The sequence below is a fragment of the Gopherus evgoodei genome, chromosome 18 (genome assembly GCF_007399415.2).
Source record: "Gopherus evgoodei ecotype Sinaloan lineage chromosome 18, rGopEvg1_v1.p, whole genome shotgun sequence".
Classification (NCBI taxonomy): Eukaryota; Metazoa; Chordata; order Testudines; family Testudinidae; genus Gopherus; species Gopherus evgoodei.
Genome location: NC_044339.1, coordinates 16,055,738 through 16,076,021, shown reverse-complemented (window position 1 = coordinate 16,076,021; position 20,284 = coordinate 16,055,738). Strand labels below are relative to the sequence as shown.

The 20,284-nt window shown below is 40.7% G+C and overlaps 1 protein-coding gene across 1 annotated transcript in view; it reads left to right on the top strand.

Moving 5' to 3' along the window:
• SSU72 (SSU72 homolog, RNA polymerase II CTD phosphatase) overlaps nt 1-20,284 on the top strand; it is a 62,652-nt gene that overhangs the window by 40,298 nt on the left and 2,070 nt on the right. Inside the window, exons 3-4 of the mRNA XM_030537372.1 lie at nt 15,372-15,511; nt 19,777-19,895. Coding sequence (XP_030393232.1) covers nt 15,372-15,511; nt 19,777-19,895 — 259 coding nt within the window. The remainder of the gene's footprint in view (nt 1-15,371; nt 15,512-19,776; nt 19,896-20,284) is intronic.

Here is a 20,284-nt window from a genome sequence, read left to right as displayed (position 1 = left end):
AGGCCTGTGCAGACACTTAAAGCTGCCATGTTCATGACAGGGCGCTGTTTGGAAAAACTGGATTGGGAATGGGGAGGAAATTAGCCCTTGCTTCCCGTATGCCATTTTCTAACCCATGCCACATTACTCCCCTGCATTTATTCCGATCAGTGGGCTGAATGTGACTGTCCTAACTCATGGAATTTACTTCCAGAGACCTTTCCACGGTGGAGAGCAGTCTTGGCCAGCTGAAACCAGTTTGAGGGATTGTGACTGTGCACAGAACCATGCTCTCTGGTGATGCTAAAAGAGTTAGAAAAAGAAAATGCCACTGCTGTCTCGGAGGGAGGGGGTCAGCATCTGGGATAATTAGCCCACCCTAAAATCCTGCTATGCCCTCCTGCCTCCTTCCCTTTACACATGTTTTAACATTGCCACTAATCTAGCCAGACATGGTCTTCCTCGTCCCTCCAGGCTCCCCAATTCTAAAAGAGAGCCTATCTTTGGTGTCTTCTACTATTATCCCCTCACTCTGCCTCTTTGCTCCTCAGAACATAATCTTTTGGCTGTTTGACCATCAGAGGAAAGTCTGCCATTTATCTGAACCCTTGTGATGGGCTCCGTCTCTTCTCAGTTGCTTGATCCTCTGTGTTCATTCTCAACTCCCTTCCCACTGCAGCCAAGTTCGTGTGTCTCTGCGTGCTGCTCGCTGTTAGCTTGTCTGCATTCTGCAGTTCCCTCGCTTAAGTGCTCAATGTCTATCTGACTGGGGACCCCCCCTCCCTATTACTGTAAATATCTTTTCCCACAGATGGGCTCTAGGGAACTGAGCATTAACAAGCGAGCGGTGAGGGAAGCCTTGGGGGCCCAGCAAAATGCTGCTAGGCATGCCGAGAAAAGAAACAGCCATGGGATAGGGAGGGAATTTTTTCCAGTACAGCTTGGCTTTCAAAAATGCCCGGTTTTGCCTGCCCACCTTTAATGAGATGTGCTGTGATTCCCAGGAGTAAAAATCTACTGGGATACATTAGCACCGTTACCACCAGCCAGGTGTGGGTAGAAAATAGCTTGCTCTAGGAGCACTAGCAGTGCTGTAGGCCAGCAAGCAATGCAGCCGAGCAACACAAACTTTTGTTCTGCTCCTTGCAACTTCGCAGTGAAAAGGAAAAATCGAGTCACAAGACAAGGGTGAGGGCAATTGTCCTCTTTGTAGATGACCCATGCACTAACTTCACAGGCCAGTCTGTGCATAGTAAAGAAACAGTGCTGTCCAGTGGGAAATGCCTTTTGATTAACATATCCAGCTTATCTGACCCAGTGCTGGGTTGTTCCCTAGAAGAGGCAATTTTTGTCCCTGTCTGTGTTTATAAATGACTCCAGCAGTGGTGCTTCCACTGCTTCCCTCCAGAGACTATTTCACAGTCTAATAGAGTTCACTGTTACGAAGTGTTTCTCTGCTAGTCAGCCTCAATTTTACCTTGCTCAGTTTCATCCCCTTACTCCTAGTTTCACCTCCACAGCCATGATTAGGAGATCTGAGGGTTGCTTTCTACTTGATTGTGATCGTTTTCTCAAATCCGCACTCCCTCCAAGGCACTAATTTTAAAAGAATCAATGTAGGTTAAAATGCAAAAGCAATTGAGAAGCTTTCTCAAGTAGGAGCAATCAAAATTTTGCACAACTGCTCTCTTAATAGGAAAGAAGGCCAAAGTTTAGTCCAGCATGGGCTAATCTTTTGTCCTTAGCATGGGTGTGTAGTATAAGGTGGGGAAGGCTTTACAGGGCTTGGTACTTAGGTCCTATGTATAGTAGGAGCACTGTACCATTATAGGAATTCCAGTAATACTATATCTGCAAAGTGCTCCTAGTTTGGAGGCAGCTATACTGGCAAAGCTGCACTTTGTACCAGTATGTCAGTAACACCTAGCTTTTATGTAGCTCTTTTCATCAGTAGATCTCAAAGCGCTTTACAAAGGCGATCGCTATCTTCCCCATTTCAGTCCTGAGGAGCGAAATAAACTACACCAAGAATAGTGCATTTTTACCAGGACAGTGTAGCTGTGTCTACCCTCGAGACTTCTGCTTGCACAGCTATGTCACTTAGGAATCACACCTCTTCCCACTCCTGACCACCCATGCTATGGTGTCAGAAGCCTGTAGTGTAAACAGGCTCTGTTGACAAAGGCAGCAGAGAGACCACCCTGTCAAAGGTGAGAAAGGGCAGTGAAGTTAGGCAAGACTCACAGGGTGAGGAAGAGAGTGGTGAGAGAGGCTTGCTGGAGGTGGGTTACTGACCATTTTAGAGAAGACTAATAATTAGAGCCTTTCACTTTTAGGTTGCCAGTTTGAATCTTTCCCAAGTATCCCCCATGAACAGAAGCTGTTACTGGTTGTGTATGGTTTGGAGACTTGTGTGAAGTGAGATGGGTGGCTGAGGCATTTCAACACAAACCACTATCATCATAATTTGCCCCCTTCTCAGCAGCCTGAGAAGACAGGATATGGACTGGACAGGCTGCGAAGACTAAACTAAGCCAGAGGCTGTCCTTCCAGAGCATGGTTGAACTGTATTGGGAATCCAGACTTGCTGCTGCCCATTCAGTTGGTAAATACTGGATTTCATTCTCCTTGTTAAGAGTACTAAGCAACAAAACATTACATTAAAGATTAAAAGCCACTGGCATCACAAGGAGCATCTTAATCTCACACACATTCCCTGAAGTAAACTGAATAGATCATCCTAAGGATGACTCTGAGCAAACCAGACTGAGGTGGATTTGCATAATGAAAAGCTTTGCATTTTCATGCTGAATTTATTCATCCAATGCAATAGAATAAAATAAAACCTCAGTCAGGCTAGTATAGAGGAGTATGTTGATTTACTTTGATCTTGAGTGTTCTTGGTTTCCTCCCATGAAAACACGTTCTTTGAAAACCTGTTTTGTTGCCGTCCCACCTGGTGGTGTGGCTTCCTTAAGTGAAGAACATCCCTGACAGGTGTTTGTCCGACCTGTTCTTTAAAACCTCCAGTGATGGGATTCCGCAACCTCCCTTAAAGCCTGTTCCAGAACTTACTCTACCCTTGTAGTTAGAAAGTTTTTTTCCTAATATCTGACCTAAATCTTCACTTCCTGTCACAAACTGTTTTGTGTGGTGCTACTGTGCACTACTGTACCACTCCTGGTTGTAGTTCAGTGCAGGGTGAGACAATTCCTTTGTGTAGTTCAGTAAACACATTTTTCTGGTGCCTCACAAAAGCAGGATAAGTGTTGCTTATTATATTGTGTGATGTTTGGGAGTAAGAGAACCAAAGGTTATTTGAGTTGAAATGTAGAATCATAGAATCGTAAGACTGGAAGGGATCTTGAGAGGTCAATCTAGTCCAGTCCCCTGCTTTCATCCTACTTAGATCATTTCTAGGTTATGAACAATTAAACATACTTCAAAGGTCACAAGTTAGTTTAGGCCTAAAATTTAGATTTTTATTTTAAACTACAAAAAACTAAGATCAGTTAAAGGATTCCCATCATTTGTGATACAATTATATTTTGTTTAGTGTTAAACGTTCCCCTGCATTGATCGCAATCCAAACTTCGTAGCATTTCTAGCACATGATCCAGAAAAGTAAAGTAACTACTCTTATTTTCATTGCCCAAGTGGAGAGGAATATAAAAATCAAGAACTGGCATTAATGATAAGTAACCTTAATATTTTAATTTTATTTCCAGTGTTGTGTAAGGCATTGACACACACAAACTTTTCAAGTGTGTTTTTTAACCCCAAAGTATCCCCTTTTGGTTTAAGACACTCAATCTAATACTCATAACCTGAGTTACGTCACACAATACAATGAGCTCTATGCACAGGGTCTGAATTGCATAAATTTATATTTAAAAACATGCAGTTTCCATGCAAACTGAAGTGGATCTAGCCATATTCTTGCAATAGTAAATTGCAGCAGGCTGGAGTGTGGAACCTCTAATCCTGATTCTTTTTCAGTCTTATTCCCTGGAGAAATAAGAGAAGCTCTTAAACTACTGGAAAGCTAGATCAGTGGTTTTTTTTTTTTTTTTTCTAGGTTCCCCGGAGGAAATGTTTTTGATTATTATTTCTGCTAATAGGACACATACACAATACAGAATTGACATTGTAAATAGTAGCCAGTTAGAAAGCGAAGATGATACCATGGAAAAATGAGACCTTCAAATGCCATTCCAAACAGCTATAATTGGCTTGTCTGCATAGCAAAAACAGAACATTTGGTTTCTACAAGGAAAAATTATGGTATCTGTACCACTATGTTGACTACTGTACCCAGAGCGTGAATCATTTGCATGTCAAATTTTTATTTGAAGATTTAAAAGCCCTGGGTGCCGGGGATAGCTCTGAAAATGTTTTCACAAAAAGTGTGTCCACTTCTTTGGAAAATGCAAAGTTGAAAGCTGGATACAATTTACCGAATAGTTTTTTAATAAATAATCCCCAGTATGTTTTAGGTAGCTATAAACTTTCATCTTAAATCAGCTATTAATTTCTTGTTTAAAAGACTCATTTGGTAGGTATATAAAATGGAACATCTGAAATATTTGGGTGGATTGAAGCTTAACTTGATAATATGTACAGGATGTTAACAAATACATGCCAGTAGTTTTACTTGTGCGCTATTTGCATAGTGCCTTTTGTGGGTCTGAGATGGTTTTCTGGAATTAAACTGTGCACCATATTAACCCATATATTCAAACTCTGCTTAAATGCTGCCCCCTTTGAGCATTATCATGGTACCAACAGTGTTACGCAATAGGGACAAGAAACTAAAATTAGGGCTGTCAAGTGATTAAAAAAAATTAATTGTGCAATTAAACATAGAATATCATTTAAATATTTTTGGATGTTTTCTACATTTTCAAATATTGATTTCAATTATAACACAATATAAAGTGTACAGTGCTCACTTTATTACAAATATTAGCACTGTAAAAAACACAAATTGTATTTCAGTTCGCCTAACTCAGGTACTGTAGTGCAATTTCTTTATCATGAAAGTTGAACTTACAAATGTAGAATTATGTCCAAAAAATAACTGCATTCAAAAATAATACAATGTAAGACTTTAGAACCTACAAGTCCACTCAGTCCTATTTCTTGTTCAGCCAATGGCTGAAGACAAACAAGTTTGTTTACATTTGCAGGAGATAATGCTGCCCACTTCTTGTTCACAATGTCACCTGAAAGTGAGAACAGATGTTCTCATGGCACTGTTGTAGCCGGCATCGCAAAATATTTACATGCCAGATGCACTAAAGATTCATATGTCGTGGAACCCCACCCATCCAATTTTATAACAACCCCTATCCCAGGACCGAGTTATTGAAATCCTCAAAATTGATTTGAAGACCTCAAGCTGCAGAGAAACCACCAGCAAGCGACCCGTGCCCCAGAAACCTTCTTTCTAATACGGATTGGATCTGGTTCAAAAAGTGCCGGTACATCCAACTCCTCCGCAAGTTCACCTGCGTCTGCCAACGTTTTCTCAAAGGCTGTGTCACTTCTGCGGCCCACAAGAAACTTCTTGGTTTCTCCAAGTTGATTAATGGCATCACATATGTTGAAATCTTTTACCTGAAGTTGTTTGCTAGTCATGTTGATCTCAAACAACAGGAGGTCAGACTAGATGATCAGATTGGTCCCTTCTGGTCTATGAGTCTATGTCCCTTCATGCTTCAATCACCATTCCACAGGACATGCGGCCATGCCGATGATGGGTTCTGCTCTATAACGCTCCAAAGCAGCATGGACCAACGCATGTTCATTTTCATCATCTTGAGTCAGATGCCACCAGCAGAAGTTTGATTTTCTTTTTCGGTGGTTCAGGTTCTGTAGTTTCTGCATTGGAGTGTTGCTCTTTTAAGACTTCTGAAAGCATGCTCCATGCCTCGTGGCTCTCAGATTTTGGAAGGCACTTCAGATTCTTAAACCTTGGGTCGAGTGCTGTAGCATCTTTAAAAATTTCACATTGGTACCTTCTCTGCATTTTGTCAAATCTGCAGTGAAATTTTTCTTAAAATGAACAACATGTGCTGGGTCATCATCCACGCCTAATATAACATGAAATATATGGCAGAATGCAGGTGAAATAGTGCTGGAGACAGTTCTTCCCCAAGGAGTTCAGTCACAAATGTAATTAACAGATTTTTTTTTTTAATGAGCGTCATCAGCGCGAAATGGTGGTCAACGCAGGAAGGGGCATACAAATGTTTAGCATATCTGGCATGTAAATACCTTGCAGTGCCGGCTACAAAAGGTCCATGCAAACACCTGTTCTCACTTTCAGGTGACATTGTAAATAAGAAGTGGGCAGTATAATCTCTCGTAAATGTAAACAAACTTGTTTGTCTTAGTGATTGGCTGAACGAGAAGTAGGACTGAGTGGACTGGTAGAGTCGAAAGTTTTGCATTGTTTTGTTTTTGAGTGCAGTTATGTAACAAAACGTCTACATTCGTAAGTTGCACTTTCATGATAGAGATGGTATTTGTATAAGGTGAATTGAAAAATACTGTTTTTATTTATTTTTACAGTGCAAATATTTGTAATATAAAGTGAGCAGTGTACACTTTGTATTGTGTTGTAATTGAAATCAATACATTTGAAAATGTTAAAAAAAATCAAAATATATTTCAGTTGGTATTCTATTGTTTAACAGTGCAATTAATTTTTTTAAAGACTTAATTTTGAGTTAATTGCGTGAGTTAACTGCAATTAATCAACAGCCCTAATTAAAATAGAATATCCTGTCCAACTTTGACAATGGCTTCATGTGCCGGAAAGCCCTGGCATATATTGCCCTGGTCTCTTCATGCTTCATGCCATAAACACATGATTGTTCAGCTGTCTGAAATTTAAATGCATCAGATACTACTGCTCTTCAAAATAAAGTTTTTAGTTGGCCTAGGAAGATGATCTGTGCATTGTTGTCTGTGTGCCAACTCTAATTAACTAGAGCTCTGTGGCTCAGATGCTATTGAAATCTCTGTGAAGAAACAGATTATGCTTAATCCAGTTGGACAAAGAATAAGTAGTACATGAATTAATGGAAAACTCAGAGTATCAGGCTGCACGTTGTTTGTGATCTATTACTCTCATCTCCTGGCATAACTGTACAACCCTGGTTTTATTTCCTGTTCCTCCCATTTCATTGTCCTCAGACCCTCCTTAGTTAGTTAATCAGAAGTAACTTGTGGCAGTGCCTCGAAGCTCTAGTCATGGACCAGGACCCCATTATGTGAGGAGTACCAGCGCACAACAAAAAACAGTCCCTCCCCCACAGAGCTTACAATCGAAATAGTGACCCAATAAAGTTACCACTGTCTGAGCTATGCCATCGTTCAGGCCCAGAGCTGTTCTTTTTGAAGGTGAAACCATTTTCTTTGTGCATTAAGGGCCTAAATTTTCAAAATCTACTAGTTATTTTAGGTTCCCGACTTGATACTCCAAGGGCGGATGCTAGGCACTGTCTGAAAATCAGGCCTCTAAGATGTCTGAAGTTAGTCATGCAAAATCACTGGTCACTTAAATTGAGGCCTTAAAATTCATAGAATCATAAAATAAACATCCAAGGGCATTTGAGGGAAAGGAACTTTTTTGGCTGTATCCAACTGCCATATCTATTCTGTACATAAATTGTGTATGTAAAATGCTCAGTTAACCATAGAACGTCTGAGACCAAGAGCAGACAAAATAGGTGAGTGTCTACAGGCAAAGTTCATTGCATCTGGAAATGGGTATGAAGAATGTCCTATGTTTAGGAATGGTCATGTTTTAAGAGAGAAGAACTGTGAAGGTCTTTACATCTAAACCATATAACCAGCCAGTATTTTACTGTCCTCTCTGTATAGGAAGTTTTTTGTTCCACACCCATCAATATGGAATTTGACCACCCTATACAGCAACAATTGTTTACAACTACAGTGTCCTTCCAGCTATGTTTCATGCAAGATCCTCTCTGTGTTTTGATAGAGCTGGTAACTGATTCTCTCCCACTTTATTTATAATCAGAGGGGAAAACAAGCCCAAAGAAAAATGGAACAATTGATTTGGGACAACTTTTCCTGACCTATTTTATAGTGTGTTTGAAATGGACTTTCTTCTTTACTGTTACAAGCATTGTTACAAGAATTGCCTGCTTATATACAAGTAGTTCTTGCCATGGTCTGGCTGAGGTAGCACAGGAAACCATGTCCTATGACACTGTCAAGAATAATCTCAATCTGTCTCTAATAGTAACTTCCCTATTTTAATTCTTGGGAAAGGTGCTGGGATGAAAGTCCTGGAGATGGAAGCCTTTATCAACAAAATGTACGTTATGACCATTAGCTTCCTCCCCCTTGGTTCCCCCCACCAATATGCTTTAGTCCTTCTCTGAATGGGTCCATAGGTGAAAGAGGAGTTCAGTTGCTGTTCTTGGTCTCTTGAAGACTGTTCACAATGGGTACAATGGCGAGTGCTGATACGTGTGGTTTTGTTTTTGTGTGTGTTTTTGCAGTGTGGCCACCTACGTGTTGAAAACTTGACTAGAAGCTCCCATTCTTTCCCTGTTGGCCATCAGAGGGTGGTAACTTCTGGCAATGGTGTAGAGCTCCCTGTTTCTTACTGACTCAGTGTCATCTAGTTCCCCTGTAATTCTTTTTTCAAACTAACAGGATGTTAGTGTAGTAACTTCATCCCTTTTCATTTTAAGGTAAGATTATACAGAGTTGGTTTCATTAATTAGGATTGTCTTCATGCTGAATTTAATAAATAAATAGCAAAGTTTAGTATTAATGTAACTGACAGGACTGATAAAAGCATATGAGAGACTCATTTTGTGAACACATCTGCTAATGCACTAAAGTCCTGACTTGCAGTACTCCTGCTATTCTACTTCCATGCCTTCCCCGATCAGAGATTCCCAGTGATGTCACATTGCAGGACAGTTTTGGGAGTTGGCCTAATGTTTCAATGTTAAAGGGAAGTTTTACTAGCCAGCTGTACTATTTAATACACAATATGTCTCTATATTTCATAGAACTGGGAGGGACCTCAAGAGGTCATCTAGTCCAGTCCCCTGCACTCACGGCAGGACTGAGTATTATTTAGACCATCCCTGACAGGTGTTTGACCAACCTGCTCTTAAAAATCCCCAATGATGAAGATAACACAACTTCCCTAGGCAATTTATTCCAGTGCTTAACCACCCTGACAGGAAGTTTTTCCTAATGTCCAGCCTAAACTGCCCTTGCTGCAAATTTTGTGTGATATTGCTGGAGTTCTTTTAATAAATCTCCCTTTCTGGGGTGCTTGCCCCCTTCATAGTGCAGTAGTAGGTTAATGCACGAGGAAAAAGAATAGCATTGATCACTAGCTTTGGGTTAGATCTTTCAAAAGCCATTTTTGCTGATTTCTGTGATCAAACCCTTGTACACTTCAACAGAGAGGCAGATTTTGATCTCGGTTACCCTGATGTAAATTTAGGGTAACTCCCCTTGAAGTCAATGGAGTTAATTGCTTCTGATTCTCCCTGGTGTGAAGTGAGGAATCTGGCCTCACTTTGGGATGTCCATAACACAACTATTCTGCGGTATCTGAAAGTTCTCTAACAATCTAATTCTCTTGTCTCAGCAAACTTTGCACTCTTTTTTACCATACAAAGTGCTTACAAGAAATCTGCCACCATCAAGTGCATGACTTTTCCCTAATCCTAACACCAAAAGAATAGGCCCTGTTCAGGCTAGCTGCTTTCTGTGCTCCAAATATCACTAGAATATCCGATGCCCTGGTCAAGATCACAGCCTTGCTACAAAAGTAAAACTAGAGTTTTACATCACTGTGAGCTTGTATGGTGGTAATTCCCCGCCCCGCCTTACTCACAGGTAGCAGTTTCCCTTTAAGGCCACCTTGTCTTTGTTCCTGACCTTCCTTTTTCTCTTATTGTCCTCTTGTTGTTCCATATACAAAGTGTACTCCAGTTAAAATCCTAATCCCTGAAAATGGTATCCACAGCTTTAGAACTGGGTTAAGTTTTATCTGCACAATTGTGCAGGTGCATCTTTAATGTGGGAGAGAACAGAAAACATCTGGATGCTGACACCAAGTCAGCTTCTGAGGAATCTCTTCCATTTAATGCAGCTTGACTTAGCATCGCTTCCAGAGTCTGAGTGTGAGGCTCACAGCAACTTCTGTCCTCTGTGATGGTAATATGCATTTCCTTAAAATCTCTGTATTTCCTTGTTCCAGAATTGCCAGTGGTCAGCTATACAGGAACCATACGGAAGAGTGTTATCCCACCCTCAGAGAAGTTTGCACTAACACAGTATTTTACGTCTCCAATCATGCTGTTTTCACGAAGAACAGAATATTGCTCTTACTAGACTCCTTTGTAATCTTTGGGGAGAGAACCTAGCCTTTAGTACGATCGACTATGCTCTAACTTTTTTTCTTAAATTTTAACTTCTGAATAGAATTGAGAATAACTATAGTTCTCAAAGGTGGTGAATAACTTTATTGTGGAATGAACATACAGAGAGCCTGGCTCTAACACATTCAAGCCATATGTTTTTTGGTTTGTTTAAAAAAAAACAACAAAAACCCGCCCAAAACTACTGTATCTGTATTTTATTACATGATTCATTCTGTTTAAACATCTTTAGTACAACTTTTGAAATAGTTGCAAATCATAGACCTATACATCCTTAGGCCTCTGGAAAACTTCAAATGGGGAATTGGGAATACGAAAAAGGACACACATCTAACTGATTAGAAGCACAAAGAAGTAAGAAAGAGAGTACTGATACTTGGATAAAGCAAACTTCTTTAAATTTTTAGTGAGATTTGTCAGGATGAATAGCAGAAATACATCTTTTTTAGATAATTTATTGAAATCGGAAGTAAAGATATTTAGAATTTAGAGAAATGTTTTAGATAATTCCAACAGAAAATGTGTAAAAGGTTCAGGTTATGCTGCATTGTCTTTAAGTATTTACTCAGTGGGCCTCATTCTCCTTACACTGGTTTAACATCGGCACAGTTCCACTAACTGCAATGGGGTTCCTCCAGTTTTACATTCATTTAAGTGAGGAGAGCTGGGTTCGTTACATAAGAAGAGAGACAATGCAGCAACAATAGGATGGGAGAACCCAGCAGCACAGGCTGGCCACTGGCAGTGCTTCATGCTAAACAAATCCAATGTAAATCCAGTCCTATAGAAGTTATTTTGGGTGGATGTTAAGAGAAAGTGATTGCTGGATCCAGTTTTCTTAATCAAATCACCATGGTTCGGAAGCCCAAGAGTGTTTTAATATTTTAGTAGCTGACTAAACCTTATAATGATAGGACATTGCTTCGCTGTTCAGAGTTGGCTACAAAGAATCCCTGTTGATGTCTTAAACTTAAATACTTAATTCCTGTGCCAGTATTGTATAGTAAGAGGACACTTTGGTATATTGCTATACAACACATCTTGACATCAGATTCTAAGCCGCCTTCTGTGCTGCAGATAAGAATAGCTTCTTTAGGGTGGATGAAAGCATGATTGTGGTAGACTAGAAGCTGTGTTTGAGAGGAGTAAGAAAAGGAGGTGCCAGCGTGACATGTAACCTAAACTTGTTCAGGCAGGTACTTTCCCCTGGCTTTGGCATCGAGCTAGACTTTGAGGTGGGAATAGTCTGAGCTACGAGTTGTCTGTTCAGCGCACACACTGCCAGCTGTGCTGAATTGCTTGTGAGGGTTTAAGATACGTATTGCTAACTCTAAGGATTGAAGTAAGACATGCCTGTATACATCTGCCAACTAATACTGATAGCACTAATATTGTACATCTCTGTGCTTGAATTCTATGACTTGAGAGGTTATGAATAAACTGATTAGAGGGGCAAACAGTGGGTGGGCTTACTCTTGTTTGGGACAATCCACTGGGTGGGAGGACAGAGTATAACCTTCTCTGAGATGATCTCTTTAAAAACAAAACTTAGTTTAAAGTTGAGTTTGTTTTACTGTTCACTGTGATCTTTTTGGCTTTGTGTGGAATGAGTGGAAGGCAGCTGATGAGTTGAGTTCTTTAAACTTTACAAAGACCTAAAGAGTTTCTCCATACCAAGAAATGAACACAATACATCTTTAGTAAAATTGAGAGACTGCTCATGTAAATAGCTTGTGGCCTATAGACTAAAAATTAGTACATAGTGCTAAGGGTACAGGAGAAATTAGGTGTGCATGCAGGCAACATTTTCTGACTAGAGTCAAACGCCTTTGAGCCTAATTCTAATCATGCTTCAGTTTCACCCTTGTGGGATTCCACTGACTTCAGTGGAGTTACTGTGGTATGAGATCAGAATCAGGCCCATTATAAAAGACGGTGGGATCAAGGATGTAAAATGGGCATAATATAGTTGACAAGCAGTGGTTTTGTCTTGGTTGAAAACAACCTGGAGAAATGCATATGCTTCTAGTGTTGACTTGCTGAGCATCATAGTGGTGAAATTGCTGCTGTAGCTGAGAGCCAGCATTGCTGTTCAAAAGTCAAAGGAAAAGTGTGTGGATACCATCTGGAGACATGGCTATGCCAAAAAATGTCTGGAATGCATAGGGTAGGAGACGGTAGGATTGGGGTACTGGGCAGAAGAGGAAGGTCTGACTCAAATGACTTTCAGGATATCTGGGCAAGCATAGTAGAGGTCATGACAGAAGTGTCAAACCATCAAGGTATATTGAAATTCACCCCAGCTTGTAATGAGGGAAAGAAAAGGATCATGAGTACATAATGCAACACTCACCATTACCACCTCCACTTGTTGAACGTGTGGTATGGTGGTTTTTTCAGGTGCAGTGTGTGTATAATAGCTATATGTAAATGGCACAAATCTTAAAATACTTTGTTTGTGGCCTCTTATTCTGTATGCAGGCAGATGGCCCCTGGGAGAAAGTAGCAGCAAGTTGGCAGAAGAGGTAAAATTTGACTGTGTGGGCTTTTTAGTAAATTTAATTCCCTGCCTTAGTGTTCAGCAAAGAAAGCTAAAGGACAGATGCCAGAGACATATTTTCTTAGAAAGGAAACATACCCAAAAGAAGCTGATATTGTGCCAGAGCATGTGATTAAGAGAGTATGTAGACAGAAAAATCCAGGACCAGATGGGAGCCAACTCAGGATTCTGAAGGAAGCAGAAATTGGGGGCATACCAGATGGATTGGAGAGTAGAAGTAAAGCATATGTTTTAGGCACATCCAAGGAACTAACATCCATTAAAACAGAAGGATGATCAACATGGACTCCCAAAAGGAAGAACGTGGCTAGTAAATCCAGTGGAGCTTTTCAAGGATGTAACCAAGAGTGGCCTGGTGAAACTATGGACCTAGTAAGTGCTGCAGAACTCTTTGAGTAGATAACTAATTGGCCATTGTAGACCAATCCATAATTCCATGTGGAAGCATTTTTGAGAAGGGGATAGCCAAGGCTTGGGGAGTGATTTTCATTAGTGATCTGGAAGAAGGAAACATGCAATGAGATGACAATTGGCTGAGGATAAAAAAGATTGGTGCTTCCCTTTCTTTTGAAGAGCAAAAGACATTCAGAAGAATGTTGTCTTTGTTAGGCAAGTGGTGTGGACAATACACTGCAGAGAATGTAAGCTGATAGCGAAAGACCAAAATAATAAAAATAGAATATCCATTTTATATACAGCAGAACACTGAGTAGGCAGAGGAGCTGGGGTTAATTTTTAATGCAATTCAAAACTTTGATGTTTAATAAAACATCAGAGTTCAGGAGGGCTTAGGTGAGCACCTGTAGGTCAAAGGAAGTGACTTCATGCAGTTCCTTCAACAGCACTTGAGAATGTATTTGGGATAGTGTCTAGATCTGGTTACCCAGGCAGCAGAGGGGAATTTTAGAACTCGCAGTATAACCAAAATGAAAGATACAGGGATTTGAGTCCTAAATTATTTCAAAGATTTAGGAACTAAGTCTGTGTTCTTTGGAAAAGAAGTTAGAGGGGATTGGGGAGGAGTATGAATCTGTAAAGAATGTAAGAATGGATAGCTCACTTCAACGTTTGCAAGATTCAAGATCAGAAAGGGTCTGGCTACTAAAGGGGGGAATGTCTATACACAAAAATCACACACTTGTAAATGGTGCATCTTTACACTGTTAATAACTAGTACAAACTTGCATTCTCCAAAGACTTGTTTGTAAGTATCACTGCTTCTTCTAAGGTGAGAAGAGAGATGTTCATTGGCTAATAGGTTTTCTTCTGTCCACACATTTTTGGTGTTCCTAATCCACATCTGAAACTTTGCCTCCAGACGGGGTTTTGCCTAAAGGCTTTAAGTTTGGTTCATTACCTTCAGAAAATACCTATTTTTAGAAATGGAGTGTCTGGAAATAAATGGTCTTTCACCAAGGTTTCAAATTATAACAAGACTTTGTATGTTGAACAGTTTAAAAAAAAAAAAAAGAGGATAAATCCCAGAGGCCTGATTCTCCAGTGGTTTGACAAAAAGTTTAAATGAGCCACAGGTTAAAATGGCCCCGTATGCTGGCACATCTTACTGAAACTACATATTTCAGAAGCCTGGGAAGATGATGATGATGGTGTTGACAGCAGTATGTCCCATTCCTGTATGGAATTGGAATACAGTGTGTGAATCCTGGCCCTGAGATTAGTCATACCACTGAAATAGATACTAAGCAGCAGATGAAATTCATCCCTTTCATATGGAGACTGTATAAAGTTCCAATAAGCATAAATCAATGTCTTTCTCCAGCACACCCAGGCTTGGTGACATTTTCAAGGTACTTTCTTCCTTTTGGGTTTTTTAATTCCCTTAGGAAGATTGGTTATACAACCCCAGTTCTGAGTAGGTCCCACACATTTTTTCAACTAGCATTAAGAGCACAGTATGACTGGCTTTTAACATATAGGCCCTGACTGTGGGGAAATATTGTAAGCAAACAGAACACACACATTTTTATGTATATAAAATGGGTACATGTCATTAATTGTTCACAGAACTTGCTCCATAAAAGACAGAAGTTTCTTCATTTTCAGAGCCTTCGAGGGTCATCTTTGCCTCTGTACTGACAGCAATAGTACATTTCTGTGAAGGTGGCTGTGTATTCCAGAGAGACTCCGAATTTTTCTGATTGGGTTGTTTTACCAGCTTTTAGGAGGTTGCTGTAGAGTTCAATTAAGTTCATTGACTTTTATATTTTCAAATAGGAGACAACTTTTAGCTCTTCCTTGGGTTTTTTTCTCCTAATTATTAGCTTCTAAGCAAACAAAGGCAAATAAAGAGTAAGGGAAGCATTTACTTTACTGAAAATATATAAATTACTTTCCAAGTTACTTAACTCTAGAAACTTCAGATATACACAGAATGGGATTTTACACATGTTGGACAGAAATAAGCGAATCAAGCCACGACCAGAAAGATTCCAGAACTGCAAAGATGTGTTTGATCTGATTCTAACTTGCGAAGAAAGAGTCTATGATCAAGTAGTAGAAGGTAAGGACTTTGGATGGTTAAACTAAGTTTACTTCAATTACCCTTTTAGTCCCTCTCAAATTGGAAATATCTGTATCCAACCCTTATCGGGTGTCAAATGGAAGATGCATCTGGGAAAAGACTAGCAGTCCCTTATCTGGGGTCAGATATATCACAGAGGTGATGTCTAGCTGGGAAAATGCCAACTATATCTGTAAAAGATGTTAGTGGGTTGTGCAGGTGCTGTCAAAGCAGATAAGGGGTTGGTGGGATTGGAGGAGCTATCCTGAAGGTCAACTATATTTACAGAATAAGATTCCAAATGCTTCTGAGGTTGGAAACCCAGCAGACTGAATATGGTGCATCCTGCCTTTATGGAACAGGTGCCACCTTGTAGGGGAGAGATGCAAGACAACCCTCCTACCTACTTCCCTGAAAGTAGAAGTTGCCATTTGCAAATGAGTCCATACAAAAGTCTAGGTGTGTCAGTTGCCCCATCTCTACTACAGTTCAGACCACGTTAAGAGGCTACGGCATAACTATGGTGAACATAGGTTCAGTGTGTCCACACAGCAGTGTCTCACCAGCTAGGTTGGCCTGTCCATATCTCCATAATACATAACTGTCTGGGTCTGTTGGTTCTAGGAGAGCTGCCTAGATTTTTTTTTCCCCCAGATTACTGATTCATCTGAAGACTGCCGGGGCAGAGGGTTGTGGGTGCTCTTCTCACAGAGCACTGCACTATGTGATATCCCTTCCTCCCCCTCATGCAAATCCTGGCAGAGGGAAGACTCATAAACTTTAAGGCTGGTCATCTAGTCTGCCCTCGTGCACACTGCAGGCCACAGAACCCCACTCAGCCACTCCTGGAATAGACCACTAACCTCTGGCTGAGTTACTGAAGTCCACAAATCATGATTTGAAGACTTCAAGTTACAGAGAATGCACACACCATTTACGTTAATTTAAACCTGCAAGTGATCCATGTGTCATGGTGCAGAAGAAGGCAAAACCTCCCCAGAGTCTCTGCCAATCTGACCTGGGGCAATATTCTGTCACAACTTTATCTGGCGATTAGTTAACCCTGAGCATGTGGGCAAGACCCACCAGCCAGACACCTGGCAAATAATTTTCTGTAGTAACTCAGAGCCCTCCCCATCTAGTGCCCGATCACCAGCTGTTGAGGATATTGGCTACTAGAAGTCACAGATGGGCTACGTGCCACTGTAGGCAGTCCCATCATACCTCTCCTCCATAAACTTATTGAGCTCAGTCTGAAGCCAGTTAAGTTTTTTGCCCGTACTGCTGTCCTTGGAAAGCTATTCCAATGCTTTTAGAAACCTTCACCTAAACATGTTCATGGCCAATTTATATCCATTTGTTCTTGTCAGCATTGTCGCTTAACTTAAGTAACTAGTCTCCCTCCCTGGTATTTATCTCTCTGATATATTTATAGAGAGCAATCATATTTCCCCTCAGCCTTCCTTTGGCTAGGCTAAACAAGCCAAGCTCTTTGAGTCTCATCATAAAGTAAGGTTTTTTTTTTGTTTTTTTTTTCCCATTCGTCTGATCACCCTAGTAGCCCTTCTCTGTACCTCTTCCAGTTTGAATTAATCTTTCTTAAATGTACGAGCGAGCAGAATTGCACCCAGTATTCCAGATGAGGTCTCACCAGTGCCTTATATAATGGTACTAACGCTTCCCTATCTCTATTGGGAACATCTTGGCTGCTGCATTCTAAAATTGAATTAGCTTGTTTCACGGCTGCATCACATTCATGGCTGATAGTCAGCCTGTGATCAACCAATACAACAGATCTTTCTGCTCTGTTGCTTCCAACTGATAAATCCCCACCTTATAGGAAAAATTCTTGTTGTTAGTCCCTAAATGCATGAACTTGGTCTTTGCACTATTAAATTTTGTCCCAGTGCTATTACTCCAGTTTTTAAGGTCATCCAGATCTTCTTAGCTAGCTAGGCATGGTTAGAGGGTCCGATCTGCATTTCAGCAGACCTGCATTAGAGCCCAGTTACCGCCTGGCAATCATGGTACAGCCCTGTCCATAAGCAGGTTTGAAGCAAGGTATGCCAAAACAGTCAGAAGCCATGGGCTAACAGTGTTGCATGTGGATATATGGAGTCAGCTCCATTACAACCTGATTATAAACTTATTTAAAACCATAACATGGCTGATCCTATAGTCTGAGCGCCATCTCCAATGCTTAATGGTATCAAGAAATGTTAAGTATGTTTTTTTTTTTAATTGAGAGAAGTGGAAACTGATTCATGTCACAGTAAGTAAGCAACCATTCAGTTGCCTAATAGTGAATGCTTAATACTTACACAGCTCTCTCCATGGTAAAGGCCTCTAAACAATTCTTATAATGTGCCAGAGAGGTAGAGACGTGCTATCCTCATCTTGTGGATGGGGTAAACAAAGTCAAGAGGTGACATGCCCAAGGAAATGGAGGTTCAATCGCTTTCTTGGTGGTTCTTTCTCAGTTGAAGCCCTCTTTACCTGTTTCTCTTAATGCTGTCGCAGAACAGCTGCCACTGTTGACAGAGCCCAGCTGAATGTGTCAGAGGGGATGTTGGAGAATCTTGAGGAACCATGGGTGTGCGCCTCCTCACACTGACAGCTAATGCAAATGTAATAGTGCTTAGAAGTGAGAGCGGAGGCAGGAATGGAGCAGTGTAGCCAAATGACTGGAGGAGCTTCTGCTGGAACTGTTGCCCGGCATTTATCTTTGGTCAGCTTTGCCATCACCAAATATGAAGAATGCACTCTGGTTTCATTAGAAGAATCTCTTTATTATTCCACAGGAGACAAAGTTCCTGTATTAAACATCCCTACAAAGACTGTCCCTTAATATTCAGTGTGCTTGGCTCCAACCAATGGTAAAATTAGCATGGGCAGTATGAATATACGGTATTGATGTAACAGTACTTTGCACTTACATGGTGCTTTTGAAGGGGGATTGTCCCCATGTTACAAATGGGGGAAATTGAGCACTATGAGGCTAAATCATTTGCTTGAGGGTAAACAGTCAGTGTCTGTACCAGGAACAGAACCCAGCCTCTTGGATAACCATTCAACATGCAATATCCCATGAATGGTAAGGAGTTATCTTTAAATTCATAAAGCAGCCAACCAAATCCAGTATCTTATATGTTTAAATAAAAGTTTTTGCCTGCCTGCTTAGTCCAGCATCAGCATGTTGCCAGCTCTCCGAAGCACTGTGTATTTGTTTCAGGTTTCTGTCAGTTGTATTATTGCAGAGCTCTGGGCACTTTAAGGGAGCTGGCTTAGAACCACTTTGGCTTTTATGAGAGTAAGCACCCTGAGATCTGAATGAATTGCCGCTAAATTCAGCACCCGCTGCTCACAAAGAACAGCCCTTGCTCTAGTATTTTAGAAGAGCGTTTTCTCTTTGAGGGTCGGCAGTGGCTGGCAACTTCTCATTCAATTTCCACATCGTGCACCTCTTTCCTAGCGTGAGGAGACTCTTCATAATTGGCAAATGAACGAGAGTTTGAGTGCTGCTGCATAGTTCCTGCTATGAATGGATGATGAAATGTTAAACCGGTGCCTTTGGCTAACTTTGCCAAGCTGAGGTTGCAGGAGGTGGGCGGGAAAGAGAGCCTCTCATTAATGCAGAGCACACTACTGGAAGCTTATAGAGTGGCGAGGCACCACAGTAATAGATAGTCCGCAGTCATGCAGAATCTGCTTCCCTGGGAAGAGTTAGCTTTTTTTGATCTGTGGGTGAAACACATTAAGGTCAGTTATTTCAAAAGTGACTGGTGAATTTGAATCCTGGCTTTTGAGACACCTTAAAGGGACCCGATTTGCATAGGCTATTTGCACAGCATTCTCTGAGAATTAGGCCTCTTTAAGGTGTCTCAAGTTGGGCACCCAAAATCACTAGTCACTTTGGAAAATCTTGGCCTAAGTCTTTATGATTATCCAAGTAAAGGCTGGGCAAGTAACTTTTGTGCTTGGGCAGGTGAACTCTTGTATCCTTCTGCAAGGTTCAATTATTTTATTTATAGCCAATCTCCTCTTGCTTCATTGAATACTTGGGGGCATTGCACAGCAAAATAGAAAAACATAAAATAGCCTAACCTCTTAAAACAAGATTCAGGGAGGACTGAGATAGGACAAGACCTGTTTCGTTACTATAGCCCTCTCTACCCATAAAGGCCTTACAAATATTTTCTTGGATGTCCATTTAAAGCCTGATGGTTTTCTAAAGTGTTGCTGTTTTGTGTGGTGTTCCCAACTAGATTTAAATTCCAGAGAGCAGGAGACATGCCAACCCGTACATGTGATTAATGTGGACATTCAGGATAATCATGAGGAGGCGACTCTGGGAGCTTTCCTTATTTGTGAGCTATGTCAGTGTGTAAGTATAAAGTTCTCATGCCCTATGGGCACCTTGGACCTAGCTGATTAAAAGGTTTTTGTTTTTTGTTTTTTAAATTACTTAATGCTTCTTGGAGCACTGCCTCTGGTAGGCGATTAACCTGGGTGAATCTTTACCTGAAGCAAAATCCATATTGACAGACTGATGTTTCCCGAATCCTTCCCTAAGATTCTCTTCAGAGCGGATGTGCCTAGATGGATGAATCATCATTGAATTAATGTTTTTCTAGGGGGGAAAAAAAGTTTAAAACAAATATATAATTAGCCATGGGCATTGTGCTTGAATGAATATGCAATGCTTTTAGCTACTATTGTTTAAATCCAATATTGCACAGCCTGCTCACTCAGCACTTACTACACGTTGAACTC